The sequence below is a fragment of the Cryptomeria japonica genome, chromosome 7 (assembly GCF_030272615.1).
Source record: "Cryptomeria japonica chromosome 7, Sugi_1.0, whole genome shotgun sequence".
NCBI classification, from domain to species: Eukaryota; Viridiplantae; Streptophyta; class Pinopsida; order Cupressales; family Cupressaceae; genus Cryptomeria; species Cryptomeria japonica.
In genome coordinates this window covers 228,718,317-228,739,080 of record NC_081411.1, presented here as the reverse complement: position 1 = coordinate 228,739,080, position 20,764 = coordinate 228,718,317, and the positions used below count along the sequence as shown (strand labels likewise).

The 20,764-nt window shown below is 32.8% G+C and overlaps 1 protein-coding gene across 1 annotated transcript; it reads right to left on the bottom strand.

The window, feature by feature from the left end:
- Positions 1-9,396: 9,396 nt before the first annotated feature.
- LOC131028354 (disease resistance protein Roq1-like) lies at positions 9,397-11,648 on the bottom strand. The gene is made up of 2 exons (XM_059208455.1): positions 11,589-11,648; positions 9,397-10,131 (listed from the first exon to the last, which is right to left on the bottom strand). Exons 1-2 carry the CDS (start codon positions 11,646-11,648, stop codon positions 9,397-9,399), a joined length of 795 nt encoding a protein of 264 aa, XP_059064438.1.
- Between the last annotated feature and the right edge of the window lie 9,116 nt (positions 11,649-20,764).

The following is a 20,764-nucleotide window of genomic DNA, read 5'->3' as shown; positions in this document are numbered from 1 at the left end:
GTTAAAATAATGTAAAATGAACTCTAAAAATTATGTTTTAACATAAAATAATATTTTACATGTATACAAAATAATTATGGCTTATGGAATAAAATTATTCTAAAATATAAATAATGTAAATTAACAAATTGTAATTTAATTATAATATTCATTCTCTATTCTTGAGAGAATCTTTTTTTTTTTACCAATCAAAATACTTTAAGTTTAGTTAAATAAAAATATATATTTTACCGATTGAGAAAAAAAAGGTAAAATGAACTCTAAACATTATGTTTTAAAATAAAATAGTATTTTACATGTACACAAAATAATTATGTCTTATGGAATCAAATTATTCTAAAATATATATAATATAAATTAATAAATTGGTAATAAAATACTATGAAAAATTTAGGTGGACTAGATATCCATGTTAGTAACAAATATTTATTAAACTATAAATTTATCTTAATTATAAAATTATTTTGTTGCGAAATAAATATCACTCTTTAAATAACTTATAATTAATATTCATGTAAAATCTTGAAAATTACTAGTTTACATTATCTTAACACTCTTAATGGTTTTCTTACTATAAGTAAAAAATTGTTATATTTTGGTTAAAATTTATTAGTGGAATACAATATTATGGGTTCACCAAGATGTGAACATAAAATATGTGTACGGTGAATCAAAGAACGAGATTTAAATCTGACATAGTTGTAGAACTTTATTGATAAAAATAATCAATTATTAGTTCCTTGAATGATCTAAAATAACCTTGTAAAATGTTGTACTTATTGAAGCTTGCCTTTGTAATGGTATAATTTTATAAATACCATGAGCTTTCATGCATCTTGTCTAGAGTACCCATAATTATAATGGACATAACAAACTTTTAGGTTTACTGCCTTAGTCAAAATGACCAAAGTATTTTCCCTCCATTAATAAAGTTCATATCATGTGTTGAAGATTTCCAAAAGATAATGAAATTCTATGTATGGGGTTCCTTGGAGAAACTGTTGTGGCTAAGTGTGATATGACTGAATTGGTGGTTCCTTGTGATGTTCAGTGTTTTATTCGCCTTCATCTACCTCTGCCCCAATGACAATTCATGTATAATAGGTGTAGACACCCTACTCCAAAGGTGAATCGGGAGGGACGATGGTCTCCTCCTCTTCCTAAAAATTAACACAGATGACTCTTCTCATGGAATTCTTGGTCATGCTGGTATCGGAGGTGTGGGTCGGGATAGTTCTGGAGATGTTCAATTTATCTTTTTTGTTTATATGGGTCTTCATACTAATAATTTAATGGAGGCTCGGGCCATTTTCTTAGCTCTAGAACATGCAAGTAAATTGGCATGGTGCATCATCAAATGTGAGTCTAATTCTAAGGTTGTGGTCAACTTGTTGAATAAGAAACATTTAGATGGGGTTAGTTGGAATTTGGCTTTGATTGTTGATCAGATTCTCAACCTATGTGCTTCTCTGGAGTCTGTTACTTTAACCCATTGTTTTAGAGAACTGAATGGTGTTGTTGATTGTTTGGCCAAGTGGGCCTTTGATCATATTCATGATTGGAACATGAGGGATTAGGCTCACTTAGCCCCAGATTTGTCTCAACGGTTGCTTCACTTAGTCGAGGTTGATAGGGCTATGTTATCCCCCTGCTTTGTAATTCTTTTTTTTTTTTAATAATTCCCTCCTTTATGTTTAAGTTATTTAATAGTGCTTCTATGAAGTTGTCAAAGTTTAGCGAACAACAAAATGTTTTTTTCTATTGAAATATAATACCACTTCCATCATTATTTTTATTTCATTTCCTATTCAATTCTTATAGAATTTTTTAATATATTAAGCTATTTATCTCTCATGTTTTTCCCCTATCCGCTATGTTAAATGATATCCTTATTTTACTTATTATTTCATTCATGGACTTCTAGGGTTTGTTTGAATGTTAAACTTATTACTTTCTCATCCCAACATCTTTTCCTTCCTGATTCCCATTTATCACATTTCCTTCCAGTCCACTTCTACAAAATTCTATTGCACCTCTTGAACTTCTAACTTATGTTTGCTCCACTTATTATATTGTATATGCTTCCTAGATCTAATTTCATAGATTAAAATTACTACAAATGTTCTCATGGAATTTTGTAGTTATTTCTCTTTTGAAAAAATTTAATTTGAATTTCAAACATTTAATTTCATACTCATACATCTCATATTGATGTCTAATCCCCTAAATAGTTCATTCAACTTCTGTCATGTTTTACATCCATTTCTTAACTCTATATTATGGATTTTAATGTGACATTAGAAACATATCCAAATTTCTAATCATGCATCGAACCTTGCATCTTTGAATTCTGCTTTTTTAAATCTCTACATTTTTTGTATGTCACTTGTCTAGTCCCCTAAACTTCTTGAAACACCGTTAATTATAATAAAAGTTTATCTTGTTTTTGCAAAAACATGTTTTGAGGGGACCCAAAACCCCATACAACAAGTTTTGAAGGGACCTGAAACCTTAAGATTTTACCAGGATCTAGAACCCACAATACAATGCTGCCAAAGGATACAAACATGAAAAAATAATAGCCAAAATACAACTAAATAGACTAATGCTAGCTAAACACCTGTGCAACCACAAACAAAAAGAGCCAACCAAACAATCACGAGATATTCAATATAGATCAGATTGGCACCACCGTCAAGGCTACAACATCAAACTAAAGCTCATAAAAGAAAAGAACGAGGGTTTGACATGCACCCTTAGCCAGCTAGTAGGGATTTTCTAGGCTCCCTTAACTTGTGACAAAATCTCCAAGCAGCTAGAACCTAGCTTGGACCTTAACCAAAAACAACCACTGTCTATACTAGGCCCTTAAAAACTATCAGCGTCCAGCCAAACAAGAATCCATATAATAAACATTATGAAATGAACATAAACATTGGGGTTATGTAAGGATCCCCTAACCTTCAATTTTATGATGGCTTCCAAAACCACTAAGAAGAAGCTAGTAACCTCAAGGTATCTGATAATCACATCACTATCAACATAGCACCTTTCCACCTCTATAAGATAGGGACCCACCTTAATAGGGGCTAAGAAGATGAAAACCATCAACAAAGAGAACAAAGCTTCTGACCACAAACCAAAGTCCAACAACTACGAGTTGAAACCACAAAGCTTTGCTGGACAACTAGGTTTTGAGAAGGCTCCCAAAACCTTCCACTTAAGAAAAGGTTTGAACCAAATGGAATCCTAGTAGACAAGCTCCTCTAAAGTCTCCACCTCTAAAGGAGGAAAGGGAAAGCAACCCCGTATCAAGGAGAGAGAAACATTTGTCCATCTCGCCTTAGAGAACAGGGCATCCAAAGCCGCCAACAAGATATGTCCACCTGATTAGAGCCAACAACCCTTCCCCTCAGAAGAAGATTGATCCACCTCAATAGGATAGACTGAGAAAAGCCAAACAAAGAAACCCTAAATAGAACTAAAAACTAGGGTCATACAAACCCTGAAACAAAAAAGCCCCTATAGCAGCATAGCCCACATCAGGGGCTAAAGATGACCATACAAAGAACAACACGAGGGGAGAGAAAAAAATCAAAAAACCTTTGCAGTGGTAAGGAAGGAGCAGTGTTATTAGAAAAGGCCCTCAAATAGATCAATGAAAAGAGCACCCAATCGAAGCTTAAAAGGCCTTCACACAGCCTCTGCAAAAAAGAGGGAAAAGGAAAAAGACAGAGCAAGACAAACCCAAGCCCTTCAAAACCACCCAAATCTTTAAAAATCACACACCCTAATAATAGCCATCCACCAGAATCTCCACCTGGATCCCAAACCTAAATCCCATCCCCAAGACAACAAGAAGAGGGAGGAGAGCGAGAAGGGTGTGCAAAAACCACCATCGTCCTCCAGAGACTTAGCAAGGAGGGCCCATCCACACCCAACACATAGCAAGGAGGGCCCATCCACACCCAGCACAGGCCAACCACTCAACCACCTAGGCCAACCACTCAACCACCTAAAGCAGTGCTCCATCCTCAGGGGTACCATCAGCACTCAGCTAAGAGACTTCGTCATCCACAACCCCCTTCTAGAACCACACCACAACAAAAGCAAGAGGATGCGAGGACAAATAGAGAAAACCCCTACCACAAGCCAACAAAAGAGAGCCAAACAAGGCCGTCTCCTCCGAAAGCAGAAATCAGTACAACTCTATACAGACCGCCATGCCCACATACACGAACCAGGATCGAGACCACCAAATCGTACCTGTAGTAGGAAAGAGAAAGGGCGGGCCAAACAAGGAACTGCTTTGAGAAGATCCCTCTCCATCTGGCACATAGCCGCACTCCTCGCCTACACCAACACACGAAGACCTCTGATGCCACCGCAATGCTCCAACTACAATCAACGTCCCTAGTGTCCGTACCAATCCAAGACCCACAAACAGACATGGTCAAGAGATGGGGATACAGACAAGGGATCCTAAACAGGAACAGAGAAAATTCCTCCTCACAATCATCGTCACCTTCCCCTGATTCCTCTGCCTCCCAGGTAGAAACCCTAGTTGCACACCTCCGGACACTCACTCTCTGGCTCGCCATCCTTCCAAAGTTTATCTTGTTACTACACTATCACATTTCCCCTCCTACAAATAATTACTTTTATGAAAATTAGAAATTCTAATGTAAATATGGTGATCAAGCACAAGGGCATCCATGCCCCCATTAATGAGGTAGATGAGATTTAGATCTTAGTGATCTTCATGTTAGCTCCTATGTTGCATATTACATCAATATATGTTAGTTTTTAGATAATAATAAATTAGTTTATTACTATTTTTAAGGTAGTTTGATTTCATAGCCATTTTTATAGGGTTAAACAAGGATTTATAAAACCATTGTATTGAAATGTAATATTGATATGAAAAATCCCAATGAATACATTTATATAATATTCAAATATTTGTAATCGTGGTTTACATTCCAATTTTGTGATTACTCTATCTTTTTATCATTTAGTATTAGAGAAAATATTTTTACTTTTTAATGTTGAGGAATGACATGAAGCCTTGGAGTATATAGAAGCAATGGTGTGAAGATTGGAGTAAAAGAAGTTTGATATTTGGTTGCTATAGTGTACACATAGATGTTAATAGTCTATTTTAACTTTGCTAACTATAACCACCATTATCTATTATGGAGAAATAGAAATTATTAATTTTGGTATTTAATTTTCCTTTATAACTTGCATTGAAGAATCTAATACATTTTATTTCTCTAGAGTCATACACATCACCTTAGACTCCACTTAAATATTTAACCAATCAAAATCATCTATTTTGATGTCCTCAACTCAAAACCATGAGGCTTAACAATGCATTTGATGTCCTTTCCTTTGATTACCCAAGTAAAGGAGAATGTAGAGTATTGTTTGTTAAGTGTGGACTCTTTGGCTTGTACTATATTCTATTGTTAAGTTGTGGACATGTCTTTTTATATAACTTAAGTGATTTTAAGCTATGGGTAGGTCCTTTTATGAATGTCAAGTGAGTCCTAGCCTAAAGACATAAGTTGCCTCCATTTACATGTACTTTAAGTGATTTTAATAATCATATGACAAAAGGCCAATAAGACATGGTTTTTGAAGGAGCCTATTGGCTCTTTTTTTAGGGTTTTAATGTGGAGCATTGGATTGAGTTGCTAATGGATCAGGGGCTAAGGTTAAATCATCTTTTCTAGTGTAATTATATAATATTCTAGGGTTATTTTTATAGCTCATTATGCTATCAAAATTTTATGTATTATTGTTCGCAATCCTTGGCTTAAGGTCTAAAACCCTTAAGTACCCTAGGTTTAGAGAGACATGTGGGGCCCTCCTAGTTAGAAGGGTGGATTTTGGTGGAAGGGCCTATGATGCTCTAACACATACTTTTAGAGTTGAAATTTCTTATTAGGTTTGGAGACCATTTTATTAAGGTGAAATTCAAGTGTCAAGTTTAGATTTGAGTTTGCTATAGCAAGGTGTCTTCTTAGTACTAAGATTCATTAAAAATGGTAACATGAAGGACAAGTGGAAAAAGGCTGAGCATACCTGGCTCTAATTTTCTAGGTCTTATTGGCAATAATGGCTAGGGTTTGTAGATTTAAGCAATACTTGATTGGGCACCACTAGAGAATGTTTCCCATCTATGGGGCTTCATTGATCTATACACATACTATAAACGATTTGTGAATGGGTTTTCATGATTAACCACTCCTTTGAAATATTTGACCAAGAAGGATGCCTTTGTTAGAATGGATGAGACTCAAAACATCATAGATCATCTTAAGAAGGTATTGAGTATTTGTCCTATTTTGTCTTTACTAGATTTATCTAATCCCTTTCTGCTTGAGTCTAATTAACACATATTGGTATTGGGGTTGTTTTGTTGCAAGACAAGAATCCAATTTCTTATGAGAGCCAAAAATTTGAATGAGGTTAAAAGGAGGTTCTCTACATATGACAAGGAAATGTTGGCAATCATGCATGCACTTGAAAAGTTTCGTCAATATCTTGTGGGCAGCAAGTTTATAATGAGGAATGATCATAATAGCCTCTAGTATTTCATGGAAAAAAAGAGATTAAATGAGAGACAATAACATTGGGTGAGTACGTTTCAAGTATATGACATTGACATTGAATTTGTGAAATGAAAAACTAATGTTGATGCTGATGGATTCTCTAGAAACCTTTTATTTTTCTGACTTTTCAGAGATTTCAGCCTCTTGGAAGGATCACCTACAAGTACATGATTAAAAAGTCAGCATGCTTGTGATATTCTAGATGATACAATCAGTGATTAAAGGTATAAAATATTTAATGACATTATTTATTATAAGGATAGATTCTATTTTTGTACGATAAAATAAGCTAGAACATAAGATTCTTATTATGATCCATAACAATCAACTTATTGATACTTTTTAAACATGACAATGTAAAATATAAAAAACTCGAAATAAAAAATATATACTCTACTAGCATACACAATTTAATTATATACTCTTTAATAAATTATAATTATTCGCCTATTAAAGATTCTTAAGGTTTTGTTACCGCAAGAAGGACAAGTACAAATAGTCTTTGTGAGCTAGCACCAAATAAATTATATTGTAATCTACTGTGAACATTGAAATAATACAGTATGGAAGCTCTCATCTCGCATATGATTATGATTCTCATCAAAATCTCTAATACTAAGTGATCCTTTCAGAATGGTTCATTTGCCATAAAGTAGGCCGGAAACACAAATGACACGAATAAAACATTGCATTATAGTGCTAATTTTATAGGCAAGTTGCTCATAAAATTTGATAGATTATTGCCTGGGTAGTAAAGAAGACATCTCAGATGTTAAACCTATGTGGTCTCTCACATCTGAATCGCTGATCTGGCCACGTGAACTGTAAACATATAAAGCTTTATGAGTATTTCCATCTTCCCTTCTTTGTCTCTCAGGAACATGCATACGTTCCAATCTCCGTACAAATTTAGGGTACGAGGTCAGCATCGTGCAATTAAACAACACAAGCTCCCTCAAGTATCCTAACTTGCCTAGTGGAGACGGTGTACTGGTCATGGAAGGACTCTCTAAGTAAAAAAATTGCAAGTTTCCCAAATTCTCAATATCATGTGGCAGTTCCATCAAGTTCCATCAAGCTCGTACCAAGCAAATTTAGTTTTCTTAGAGACTCTTGGGAAGTGGTTCGAGCTGGCAGCTTCAGTAACTTCTTACAGTTTTCAAAGATCAACTCTTCAAGACTGGTGATTTCTTCAAACATCTGTGCATGGATATCCAGATTCACGCAATTTCTTAGATTGAGATATCTAAGTTTTGTCAGCTGACCAAAAGACCTTGGTAATGCTGACAATATTTGACAATCTGAAAGATCTACGTGCTCCAGGTTTTTCAATCGCCCAATATCATTAGGCAACTTTGTGAGGTCCTCACACTGTCTTAGCACAAGATGCCTTAAGCCGTTTAAATTGCAGAACTCTTCCGGCAAATCTTGCAGATGAAGTGCAGCTTTCAGTACCATCTTCTCCAGGTGTTTTAGTGATCCTATGCTTGGGGAAAATGCTACAAGTTGTCTGCATTTAATAATATTAAGCTACCTCAATTGCGATGTTTGCTGCATTTTTCAAGGATAATCTTATTTAGTAAGTCCATGAGCTAAAACAACATCTTGAAGAAACATTGTCTGTATAAATGTCGGAATTTTAACCAATGTAATAGATGACTTCTCATATAAATATCATCTCTATAAATGCATCCATCTTAAACAAAAACATTATATGCATAAATATCAATTGACAAAAGAAATATCTATATCTTAAAAAGCTGAGCAAGACATAATTCATAAGCTCTAGAATTTTGTGGACCTATACCTTAAAGGCAGGATCACAAAGTATTTTGAAATTTCCATTGACGAGTTCTAAAACTCGTAAGTTGTTCATTTCAAGTGGAGGAAGGGTCGCATGAGGGCAATTTCTCCACCGAAACCATACCAAATCTGCTAATTGATCGCTAAGGCTTAAAGCTGGAGAAGTTTTCCAACAAAAGCACATAGGTTTTAATGACCGATCAGTAACTGTAGCATCAGATATATCACCATCTATATCAAGAAGCTCTATTTTCACAGAAGAAAAGGTGTAGCTTCTTTTCTGTCCATGGGAGGCCTTTGTGCCATCAGTGCTTCCTCTAATTTTTGCGTTTTCCTGGAATACAAGCAATTGAAATTAACTTTGATTTTCTGTACTAATGAATTCATGTTGCCACACAAATTTTAATGCATATTATATACATGGTCTTCATCATTTTATTTGTAATTGGGATTGCATACTGTTAATTGGCAGTGGCGAATTTTGGCGAAATATAAATTCTGATGTTGATGTCAGGGTATTATTAACAGGCTCCAGGAGATTACGGCCAAGTTAAAAATGGAAAATAGACGCAAGAAAAAGATTAAAAAAAATGCTATTGGTCTGCATGTCATCGAGTATTCTCACAATTCCTATCCATAATGTTTTTTCGTCAATTCTAGAAGCTATCGCTCGTATTTTGATGTGTAAAAGCTTGTGAGAAGCAATACATACCGGCAGTGACCATATTCCTTGAAGGAAATTTGCAGCATCATTTGGAAGCCACAGACGACAAGGATGCTCTGGACTGTTGCACAGTTGCTCTTTTGCAATCTGTCGCCCAAAATCGCGGAAAAAATCATGCATTTTCTGGCAATTGTTCTCGTCGATTTCCACGAGACAGCCGTATTACAGCTTTTGCAGACCACGAGCACTCCTCCATCCTGATCCATCCCATATTCGTATGGCCGACTCCTTGTCCATTCCCAGAAAAAATCAAGCAATATCTAAGAATATTTGCTGTTCCTCTTCGCTCAGAGCGTTGAAAGTAGCCTTCATTATATCATTGAGTTCACAAAACATTCTCAACTCGCAATTCCAAGACTCTATATTGTTCCCTCCGTATAGACGAAGATGCCTCCCAATAAGCTTGAGAAACAAAGGTAAGCCGCCAAACTTTCTCACGGCTGTTTCGACCACACTCTCCAATTCCCAAATCGGTTTCTCCTGGTTGAAGGCGTGCATGCACAAGAGCTCTCGAGCGTGCTCCTTAGCCAGAGGTTTCATTTCATAAGGCAGTGAGATTCCTGAAAGTTTAAGGATTGGCTTATCACGGGATGCCAGTATAACCAAACTTCCGTTTCCCAACACATTCTCCCCGAGCAGTAGAGCATCTAGCTGATCATGATGATCAACGTCATCAATAACAATGAGAAACTTGAGCGATCTCTGCCGACTTAGACACTGTAAACGTTCTGCAAGTATTTCTCGCCCTTCGCTCTTGTTGTTTATTTCCCAAATGGTGTTGGTGAGGTCATTAAGCAGCTGCCTCTGCAAGGCTTCTAATCCATTTCGTTTGGAGGCTTCTCTGACACCAAATAGTAGACTGGATCTATCGAAATCTTTTCGGTATCGATAGTAAAACTCCTCAGCTAAGGTAGTTTTACCAGACCCTTCTGGTCCAACTATTCCTACAATCTTAACAGCTTCATCCGTTGGCTCTGAAAGAAACTAGTGGAAATCCTCGACTGCCTCGTCCAGACCCACCAAGCCTTTCACACTCTTTTTCAGCTCCTTTCTCACATGCTCCTTCACCAGATCGACTATGGTTTCCACAAGCTTTCCTTCATCCCTTCAATAGCCATTTAAACCAAAACACACTTTAGTTTTCAACAGTTCAACTCATTATCTTTATTGCATTGACAGAGCTTTTTGCCCTCTATTAGAATGACTAAGAGCCATGTTTTAGCACAAGTTTCTATATAATGCTGTAAAACAGACGGAGAAGACAGACGTAATTTCTTTTTGTTTCCTCCAAATCAACATAATCCGATATTTGTTTGCCTCCAAATGAATATATTCTGTTACTGTAGTTTGTTGATGTGTTGTTCACGATGCCGGGAAAAAGGAAGATCATATAACCAAAGCTAAAGGTTTGGTTGGTCTGGACGAAGTTGAGTCTTCATATGGTTTTCAATGAGATCTAATGGTTTCAATTGTAGGAAAAATGAAAGGCAGAATTAAGGAAAATATAAAATTAAACAATTCTAACAGAATTCTCAATGAACCTGTTTAAATGATTATTCATACAGTTAAATTGTGCACAACAATAGTATATAGAAAAATAAATTAGTAATTTACAAACAAAGTAAAAGGCTAGTCTAATAAACAATGCAAAAGATGGAAAAACATTCATGAATTTTATATTATTCATTTATAAGACATAGTTATAATGTTAGACTACATAAAATTATTTAAGAGCATAAAGGTTATTGCATATGAAAACAAAAAACAAAACGCGACAGTTATTAGAATTGAAAAACATGTATAAAAAAACATATAATATTTTAGATATGAAGAAGTGAAACATAATTATAATAAAACTCTAAGAAAATGATCCCTAGAAAAATCCTTCCAACCTTCTTCTTTACAAATTAAACTGTATAGAATATATAACACAAAATTTGTGACAAAAATTTGAGAAAAAAAAACAGATCTTTTATTTATGATATAACATTAAAGATTATAAATCTTTTATATGAAAATATACCTATATACAAAACTAATTTAAAAGTACTTTTTGATGAATTAGAATTTGACATGCTGAAATTGAAAGAGTAGAAACTATATGTTAAAAAGGATTGCACATTCATTTATCTATTGTTTACTCCCTCCATTTTTGTATATATACTCTAGATATTAAAGTCTCCTCTGTCTTTTTCTAAACTGACCATCCCTCCGATTTTCTCAGTTACCCACCTATTTTCTCCCTCCCTTAGTTTCATATAATAAGTGCTGCAAGGCAGTGAAGTTCCTGCCAGAGTGGAAAAACGGTTATGCTTTTGTCTGTTTTGTGTAATTGGAAGATTTTGTCATACTAAAGTAGCATAGATTGAATTTGCCCCAGTTGCAATGACTTGTTAGTATCGTCCCTCCTGAGCTTCTCATAGTAATAATTTCCTTTATACCTTCAGCACTCGATCAATCTCAGTAGAACCTGGAGAATTGGCTGCCTTCTGAATCGCCATTTATCTTAACTATAAACTGATGTCCAGTGGGTGTTGGACACATATTTCATGTTTTAGTGCTTGGGATGTATTTCCGGCCAGCCTTAGAGAGCACACACTAAGCTCTGGTTTTCAAAGTGGTCAGAACATTTCTTTCCAGTTTCTGTTTTCTATTTTGTAATCTATCAGAACTAGTCTTTGTACTCTTTACTGCTCGTTTAACTTGCATTAAATTTTACCACATGGTGTGGCGCCCTCTCAGCCATCATGTTCACCTCCTTCACCTCCGCTGTTCGTCATGTAAGTTTTGAATTTTGAAAACTATTTCTCCTGCTTCGTCAAATCTTCGTATGTATGTTTCAGATCAGTAATTTTTATTTTCCCCGTCTACCTACTCCGAGCTTGTGCCAAAACGGGAGCTTTGGAACATGTATGCACATCCATCGAAGCATAATGGGACATTTGTTATTATAATATATAGCAATTAGAAAAGGATTCTTGTCTATTGCGTGAAAATTTTCAATTGGATATAAAACATCATTTTCAATTTTTCAATTGTAGTGGAGCTATTACAATTAAGTATAAGGGGTAAAAAATTAGATTAAAATTATTGTAATTAGACAAAATAACTTTTTATATGTTTTTTTTTCTTTCCTTTCAATTTTTTTTTTTAAAAAATTTTATTAACACAAAATATACATATTAATAAGAATTAAAATTAAATATAATAATAATTTAAAACTATAGAACTATTAATTTTATAAAAAATGAAAAAAAAAATTAAATAAAATAAAAAGTAATCTTATTAATTTTTTTAAAAATATTTTAAATGATTCAATTGAAAAATATATATTAGAACAAATTGTTTAGGTGATATAAAGATAATAATGATAAAAATGAAAAAATCTTTTGATTTAATTGAAGATATAAGGTGTGCCCAACTCTTTAAAAAATTAAATCATTAAAAATAAGAAGATGGGAGAAGTATAAATAAAATTTTATTTTTGTGTTTAAATGGTAAGGAAAGTGAAAACATGTTTGGTCTAACTATATTTTATTGTGACCTTAACTAGGGAGAACAATTATAAAATTATCTTTTAAATATGTTTATGGTTCTTTTTGAATAAAAATTTACTTTTGAAATATTGTATAATACAAGTGGAAATCTCATCAAGAGTTTTAATTTGAATTTGATTGTGTGCCTTGGTATATATTTTATATGGACAATTGAATGTAGGTGATATATTGTGGCTTTATAGTTTGTTTGATCGATCTTCATTTCCTAATTCATTAGATTGATTCTTTCCACTATTTGAATTCTATGTGATCAATATATTAGTAAATCCCTTTTTTCCCCTTCATGAACTAGCTATTATGTGAAACCTAAAGAATGTTAAATAATTATTTTTGTTTCATTAGTACAAAACAAGCATTTAGACTATTTAATTATATGTATTCGTTGGTATTTTATCAATAGTTATTTTTCAATTATATGATTTGTCTATTGAGTGGGTAGTAGTTCTATGCATCTTACTAGACTAGCTTAGGGAGTTCAATGCCTAAATGTTTGGGCTACACCCATTGCAAAAAATTGTTCAACATCTTGTTTGATTCCATAACCCTAATATTATTTTCCTTCATAAAATAGAAGTTTTTGTGGAGGAGATGCAAGTTCTTTCTTCTAGCCCTTGGAAACATATTCAATGTCAGTGTGTTTGAGCTCAGGGTTATGTATTTGATTGGACATATTCTATTATATCATCTAATATTTACACTCATATTGATTTTCAAGAAAAGGTCTACTTGTGGTATTGTATTCAAGTTTTTCATTCTTTTTTCTTTGTTCCTTTGATTTTATTGAGAAAAATGGTAGTAAAAAATTAAATAGAGAACCAATAAATAAAAAAATAAAATATTTGCATAGAAAGCCTAGTACTATACCAAGAAAAAGTTGTGAGAAAAGATCTCTCAATTTTATTATCTCAACAAAAATCTATAAATCAAAACAAAAAATGTGACTTGTGCATAGCTATACAACATCTTTATTAATGAATATGAAAATAATTTACTTCACATATCAATAAATTTTGGTTGGGAATATTAATGTCATTCTTTATCTTGAGGAAAAACTTAATTCTATGTGTACATTCTTTATGAATATTTAATTATGATATGTTATAATATCTCTCTTTTTTAATGTTGTGGATGTATCATCAACCACATAGGTTGAAGTACACAAAATCGGATGAGATGTTTTACACTTGGCGATTAAGAGACATAATCTTGAATCTACTTCAAAATAATTGGATATGTTTTTTGTCTCTATTTATATGATTGGTGACAATTGGATTGTGCCTACGTTAAAAATTTGATAATGGCATAGTTTAGATAATTTTCCCATTAATATTTCTTTTTTACTTTAATAGAAAAAGGCCATATTTAAGTTCCAGTTAATGTGTCTTTATGATCAATATTTTCATGATAAATATGAATCTCAAGTAGTTATGTCTTAAAGATGATGAATTTTCTATGCTATACTAAATCAATAAGGGCAATTAATATGGTGATAATAACTTTATTAAGAATAATAAAAAATAGAAATTGGGTCTCAATATTAAGAGTAGAAATAAGGAGATAATTCTCAAAACCATTGAATCATGCAAGATCTGTGATATATTCAATCTCTTCTAAATTATCATCATCAGATTGTGTGTAATCTATATTATCTAGAGGATAAAAATAATCTATAGTAGGATCCTCTAATGGAGAAATATGAGGGTCTCCATGGATCTTCCAAATTCTTGTCCAAAATTTTCAAAAAATGCCAGTGTTTAATAAAACACATAGTGTCATGGCCAACATTAGAACAAATAAATCCTACAACATGGCCAATGATGTTACCTCGTACTAATAAAGTTCTTGGATTGAATTGATTTGTTCAAGAATGATTCTATATAGATAAGACAAGAGATTAAGACACTTGAGATGTGTTAGGATGTCATTTCTAAGATTTATATTTATCCATTTCCATGATTACAATAAAGGGATGAATAGAAAAGTCTATGATACCTTCACAAATGATAAAATCAAAGACCAATATCCTCAATTCATGTAAAGTAGATCAAATCAATTCATCTCAGATGAACACAACATTTGTAGGTGTCAACATGTCTAAGGAACTGATCAAAACATGAAATAACAAAAACTAAATTAAAAATACTTAGAGAAAATTTTGAAAAAATAACATGGTTATGTGTGAAGGTTTTTGAAAAAATTATATCTTTCCAAGAATCATAAAAATAAAAGATACTGTAAAAGAAAATTCTTGAGCTTATATGTAGAAGATGATGTCATAAGTTCAATATGTGATAAAATAATTCAATTCTTGTGGTATACTTTAAGTCTTCTAACAATATTTGATGCTGAAGACTAGATGTGAGATTTTTATCCTCCCTTGACCCACTCGTGTTCTCCCTCTTTCAAACCCTTAAAATATTCTATTAACATAACACTTATTCTGGTTATATTTCCTTATTATAATTCTAGTATGTATTTGTCTATAAGGCCATTATCAATGCTCTAGGTTGACTCATGATTGTTGACCTATCTTCTAAGAACTTCATTCACACTTTATTTACATTTATCCTAGTTGAAGTTGATATATCAAAATATTTATGAGGTAGGGTTGTTTATAAGTTAACGAATAGTATAGAGATATTATCCTCTAATTAAATAGACTTGATAATCAAAAGGTAATTTTATCTAGATTTTAATAATGAACTCGTAAGTTAGAAAATGAGATTACCTTTTTAAACCTTGGTATTACGCTCTTGATTAAAATTTTAAATTTGTTATACAATGGTATTAAAATATAACCTTATTGTATGTATCATTTGGGTGAACCTTTTGGCATTATTAGCAAATCCACCTAGATTGAAGTGTAATTTTAATATTAAATTTGAATCTACGAAGTGAAGAGACAAGAAATGTGTATAGATCATGTAAGGGGAAAGGGGAATGATTATTTTTTTCATCTAACAAATAATTACCTTCTTGTCTTGATTGATTAACAAATATTTGTCGGAGTAAGTGCCAAGGATAGTGTCAAAACGAGATAAAAAATAGTGTCTAAAAGAAGTCATAAAAGTGATCTAGTTCTTGAGGATGTTAATCAAAATTGTACACATGTTCAACACTTGTTCATTTTAAGTATTGAGCCTCTATGACTCCTTGGAATCTATTTATTTCAAATAAGCATGATCACTTTCAAGACCCCTCTCCCATGTGAAAGTATATTTCACTCTTGTTATCCTTTAATGCACTAAATGGTTACTAGTATTAGGTTCAATTAGAATTAATATATTCTATATGCCTTTTTACTCCATGTATGTGCCTTATTTAATTGCGATGTTCTCTATGCCTAATTACTCCATGTATTCCCTATTATCCTCTTTGCTAGTAATTGGGATATAGAATTTTTGTGCAAATATCTATGGTTGAATTATAATTTATATAATTATCAAACATTTATTAGAATTCCTTATCTCTTATATGGGTGTTTCTTATATTATAATATTGACAAGAACCTTGATGTGAAGAGATGTTTATGTAAAATATTCTAAGTGAATTAAATTTAAAAATGTAGAAATGTTAAGATATTTAATATACTTATAAAGGATTAATGAGTTATAAAAGTTAACATCAATAAAGTATCTAGGTATTTGTACACTAATCGTACTACTTGTCATACAAAATTAGGCTATTCAATTGGGAACATTCAATAATTTGCCTTCAAAAGTAGGATTCCTATAATGAGACCATATAAATTTAATATGGATGAAAGTACAATTGGAAGTCTTAAAAAGCTAGCAAACCTGGTAATGCAAAGAAGAGAAAATAAAACCAAATTGGGACATGGAAAATAATGCTTCACTCTACATATCTTTTGGAAAAATGATGATAGTGATTAGTAGAAGGAAAAAGTATGGCAAAACAAAGCAAACTAGAAGGTTTTGTGCATTCCATGAATTAAATCTTAGGTGGAGGTTAATAGTTAATCCATGATTATATATGATATAAAATAATTTAACAGTTGAAAAAAAAGATAAATTTATTAAAAGATGTATAATGATAAAGAGCATTGTGAAGAAATAATTTAGTAATGAGTATTAATTTATGTATGTCTTGTGTTTAGTTCGTATGGATAAATAATTTTAAAGACACTCTAATTGTTGTGACATGTGGAAAGTCAATGATGATATATTCATGTGTCATGATATGTGAAATACTAATATATATAATGTTTGTGTCCCAAATATATGATACAAGGTATCCAACTTGGAATAAAGGTGAGGTAGACATTATAGACAATCCATCAAAATGTACCCTTTATTGTCATCATGTGTGTAAACAAATAGCTATGAATGTGGTTTTAAATTATAATGCATTTATGTATCCTTGTTGAATGGAGCATGTGAATCAATCTATAATGAATACATATTATAAAGTAGATATCTCTAATACATATATATATACTAGATATCTATAATGCAAGTAGATTCACATATTATATCAACCCTCACATTATAATGCAAGTACATATAATATCTAGTATCAATATCTACAAGTTGCAATATCTATTATATGTGTATGCAAGTGAATACATATTTATACCCTCTAGTATCAACCCTCACATTTGGAAGAAGATTCACAAATGTGATTAGGGATTGAGAGCTAGACGTCGTTCATCGAAGTGTTATGACTTTTTCATGGATGTCTATTTTTGTGCTAGCTAGTGAACTCCCATATGAAAAAAGTATGACCTCCTATGGATGTTTTCCCTACCCTACTTGTTGCCCACAAGTAGAACCACACTTGTTGGTTGATAGCACAAACTCAATCCTTGTTACTAGTATCCCAAGGTTGAAGATAGAGCCTTAGGTGCCATGGTATTTGGATTCATTTCTATTGTTGGTTGTAAGGATTTAGTACCAGTACAAGAGACCTTCCAAAATGGTAGGCATTTGAAATCAACATGGACTACTAATGTATAAATATAGTTAAGCAATTGTACAACATATTTGAAATCAACATGGACTACTTACAATCTATCTATAAAATCCTAGCTTACACTTTTGCACAACCCAACATCATATTCATGATGCACCTAATTTTCTTCATGACAATATAGATAATGGTATAATCCTTCCTTTAACTTCAAATATTTGATTACAAAAAAAGTGAAAAAAATTAGATGAGGTACATATCATACAAGTAAAAATAAAAACAAAATAGAGGCAACCCTCTATGAAGGGCATACCAATGCCAAAAAAGTTGTGGCCTTAATGTAATTCTTTTTTTTCTTATTTTCTTTGAGGATACAGATCCCTTATCACACACCCTTCAACGAATAGTAATGAAGAAATGCATAGCACTAAAAATGGAGAGAAAACTTCCATATTCTTTGATGTCCTTTGTTCAAAACTATATCAGCCTAACCCCCTGCAAAAAGCTTCCTAACAAAAAATTTCATCCCTTTCAGTTAACTTCATCCTTGATGAAATCAGCTATACTTTATGGTTAAAACATCCTCCACAATCTATCTTGTCACATAGAATATCTAGGCATAACAAATATCAAACTACCACTATTCATTGGCTCTATTCCCTCTCTTATGTTGCTTATATGAAGGGGAAACAAAAAAATTAATGTAAAATCACACTTAGTGATGGCTGATTGGGTAAAATGGACTTGCGTGAAAACTTGATAGGGGAGGAAAATTTTTGATAATAGAAACAAATCTAATCCGAGAGAGTCAAGGTTCACACCGAGACTCCCAAATGACATTAAAAATATTGCCCTTTGCTAAATTTCATTGGAATAGTGGAGAGGCCATCTTGGAGTGCCTTACAAGCACACCAATGAATATGGGCACTGCCATGCATGCAAATTTTCTGCTATGCTTCATATTGGGCATTGCCAAAAGAAGCTTCATGCAAGTTTTAGGCCCATGCTTCCATATTTTTGCATACATGTTTATGAGAGCATTTCTAACTATCATATATAATGATAACTAATATAACTATCTTTAAAGAATTATAAATAAAATACATGAAAAAATATCTATAAGCAAAATTTAAAATTAAACATACTACAACCTACACTCATTAAGGTGAGCTTTCGACACTTTCATGGGCTCAGTTTTGGGATTTGAAATTTAATTTATGAATGCTAAAGTAAAAATGCAAACCTCAAAATAGAAGCAATAGTTCCTAATAGTTATAAACTAAAGTTATGCGGTAAGAAACTGTGAACCAATGACATTTGTAGTCTGTATTTGGAAGAACCAATGGTAGAAAAATGAATGCTTCAAAGGTTCGCATGAGTTGATGTATCTTTTAGTTTAAGTTCCTTGATTTAGTATATTGACTATATTGTTCATATTGTTTTTTTTAAACTAATAATCATGAATAATGTGCAGCAAAGATACAAATGTTGCAATAACTAAAATAAATCTTATTTCAAATATCCCCATTTGCTGGCTTTTTATTTCTATAGTGTAGCTAGCAATTGCTTCATGTCCTGTTCCAAGAGAAACTTGTCCAAAAACAATCTAAGCTCTTATGTTCACCAAAACAAAGTATATTATGTTTTGTGTTTCTCTATTTAATAGAACTTAAAATTAGAGGCTAGTCTACCTTAGGATTCATAGACGGAAAGTCTAAGGTTTTCTTAAATTCTTTCTTTACGATCTAGTAGATGGTTCACAGGCTCTGTGAAAACCTTTTCATAGTTAGTTTTCAAATATAAAAAATGTCATCTAATGTTTGATTTATAGAGTGTAGCACAGCTTACTCGATTTGAATCAACTCCTCCATCTATCAAATTGAAACTTCTTTTGTTTCCTATAGAATCTAAAGTTTCAAAATAGTTAGAGAAATACATTCTACAAAGGTTCCCATGCATATATCTGATACAAATGTATCCTTGGACAGCTCTACCCTAAATTGCAAAAGTGGGAAAAATAATGGTATAAGAAATGGTGATGAGATAAATTAAAAGTAAAAACCAACAGAGTGAAATTTCCCAAAAGAGCTTTGAAACAACCTGAAATGTACAGAAAATTGAAGGTAGACACAACTTTTTATATCATAAGCAGGAATGACCATGTTTGTGAGCATTTGATGCAAGCGTAAACATAGTCCACTATGTGAGGTGACCATTATATCTTTGCACTTCCATGTGTTACATACTTTGCCTTGCATCTGTTTCAATATCTACTGCAATGCATTTGGATTCCTCACTCTGTGTTGCAGCTATAGAAGACGCTTCTCGGCGTAATAACTGTCCTTCCATTATGCTTCGATGGATGTCCATACCTGTTTCAAAGCGAAAAGCTCCATTTTGGCACAGGCTGGAAAATGTAAATGGTTGGTTCTGAAACTTCCATACGAAGATCTGATCGAGCGGGAGAAATAGATTTGAAAATTCAAAAATTTACGCGACATGAACACGGATGGGAGTAATAGCGAAGGAGGTGAAATGACAGTTGAGAGGAACCCACAACAGGCATTCTAAGAGAGAAATGAAGAGTATGAATCCTAACCCTGACAGAAATGACAAAACAAAAAACAGAAACGGAGAAAGAAAATGTTTTGACTGACTTGAAAGTCAGAGCTTAGTGTGTGCTCTTTAAGCCAGCCCTGTATTTCCATGCAATAAGTATTAATATTAGGCATTGGAGTGGGACATCTTCTTAGAAAATACAGAGGCGTAGCCATTAATATGGGGGCCATTATTATTTTTAGACACCTGCAACTGATGACAGACACTGTAATTGCTAACAACTTCTGACAAACACGTTAAATTTTGTGCGTTCTCTCATATGGGAAATCACAACTTCCTCTCTGACATTCTGCACCGATGAATAGAGACGAATAACAGTCATCCATGTTTAAGCATAGTTAATCTGTGAGCATGTTTAAATCTACATCTTTACAATATAAATTATTAATAGTTAATATTGATTTCTGATTGGCTGAAAGAATAAAGTTTAATCACGAGATAAAAGCAAAGCCTTCGCTATAGTTCCCTAGCAGGAACTAATAAAATTACAGTGACGATAATACTATAGAAGC

Coding starts and splice junctions, on each gene's coding strand:
- LOC131028354 (XM_059208455.1), bottom strand. CDS start 11,648: ATGGCGATTCAGAAGGCAGCCAATTCTCCAGGTTCTACTGAGATTGAT. Junction 10,132..11,588: donor AGATTGATCGAGTGCTGAAG/GTATAAAGGAAA, acceptor GATTTCCACTAG/TTTCTTTCAGAGCCAACGGA.